The following is a 1,423-nucleotide window of genomic DNA, read 5'->3' on the forward strand; positions in this document are numbered from 1 at the left end:
CCATTATAACCAGGCAGCATTCTTTCATTGCGAAATCCTGGTATTATGAACTTTTATGATAATTAATGTCCTGAATTTCAGATAATGTTCGTAGTTTCGTGCTCATGTTGTAATAAATTATTCATCATATGCATATTATGCATGCAAACGATATCTGTATATAGGGCTTCTATTTGACTCATTTGAGCGTGTTCACAAAATGTCTGAGAGAATAGCTACACAAAAGCGCCGCTGCCTTGATACCGTTATAGAGATAGCGAAAGGAAACGTTGTGAGAGATTTCTTAGAAAGCCTCAAGGATCTTCCACGGCCGGCTGTAGGCTTCGCTGTAAAAGCTGATCTAAAAATGTGTACGAACGGTCGAGGAATTGGCGTATTCTCAGCCGAATTTTTACCGGCAGGCACGCGAGTAGATGTTGATCGTGAAGAAATAACTTTCACAAGGGAACAAGCTATTGAATTTCTTGAAGCTGTTCCTAATGACAACGAACGACGCTGGTGGTTGGAACATATTTATTGTTTGGATGGCTTGATGAAAATTGATATGGCGGAACTAGATATCTCGATGGTCAATCATTCAAATGATCCTAACGTAGTTACTAGGGAGAATGGTCTTGACTATACAACGAGAGATGTTAATATAGGTGAAGAATTGACTGAGGATTATAAGACGTATGATAAAGTATCGTATTATGAGGAATTATGTCAGAAGTATGGTGTCATTCACTATTGTAGTGAGTGGACATAAGCTATGCAACTCGTAGGAATTTTTGGATTACTTATCTTTTGTTATAGTTAGGTTCAGACGTCGAACTTTTCATGCGCCAAATCAAATGCAAACAAGATGCCCGCTAGGCATTAAACTCGCATTGCTTGAGTCGAGCTAGGGCTATGACAAACAAGACGCCTGATCTGGCGTTAACTCCGGCACACCAGTCTTTAATATAGAGCTTCTGAACATAAACAATACAGTTCATATTCGCATTTAGATGCCTTGCGAGTTGCGAACCTATAAATGTTCGATTGCGAAATTTAGAAGCACATCGTACTTTAAAAAGTGTAGAAGTTCAATTGTTCAAAAATGTAAATAAACCGCATGATACATTCGCTTTGTCTTACACTTTGCTTTTGGAATAGGCGCTTATACAGTTATATTAAATCTTCAATCCTGTGCAAACTACGACGTGTCAACGCGCCCATACACGACTACATCATCTTATTAAACGGCGAAATAGCAGCGATATTATTAAAATAGGAACAGAATCTACATGTATTAAATATATTCTTACCCCAATTCAATCTAAACTTAATCGAACAGCATGAAAACAACGGTTTATTTGTTCCTCTTGGAGGAATTGCCGTATCATGCGAGCGAAATCGAATCGCGCATCGGAAAATTTGCCAAAGCTGTGCACCACAACTC

The 1,423-nt window shown here is 38.6% G+C and overlaps 1 protein-coding gene across 1 annotated transcript; it reads left to right on the forward strand.

Annotated features, from left to right (window-relative positions):
- LOC114530332 lies at nt 1-958 on the forward strand. Its single transcript, XM_028551944.1, has one exon. The coding sequence runs from the start codon at nt 200-202 to the stop codon at nt 746-748; it is 549 nt and encodes a 182-aa protein (XP_028407745.1). The 5' UTR covers nt 1-199; the 3' UTR covers nt 749-958.
- Nucleotides 959-1,423: the final 465 nt, after the last annotated feature.

Source organism: Dendronephthya gigantea, unplaced genomic scaffold, assembly GCF_004324835.1.
Source record: "Dendronephthya gigantea isolate DGI-Jeju-01 unplaced genomic scaffold, DenGig_1.0 000061F, whole genome shotgun sequence".
Taxonomy (NCBI): Eukaryota; Metazoa; Cnidaria; class Anthozoa; order Malacalcyonacea; family Nephtheidae; genus Dendronephthya; species Dendronephthya gigantea.

Coding starts and splice junctions, on each gene's coding strand:
- LOC114530332 (XM_028551944.1), top strand. CDS start 200: ATGTCTGAGAGAATAGCTACACAAAAGCGCCGCTGCCTTGATACCGTT.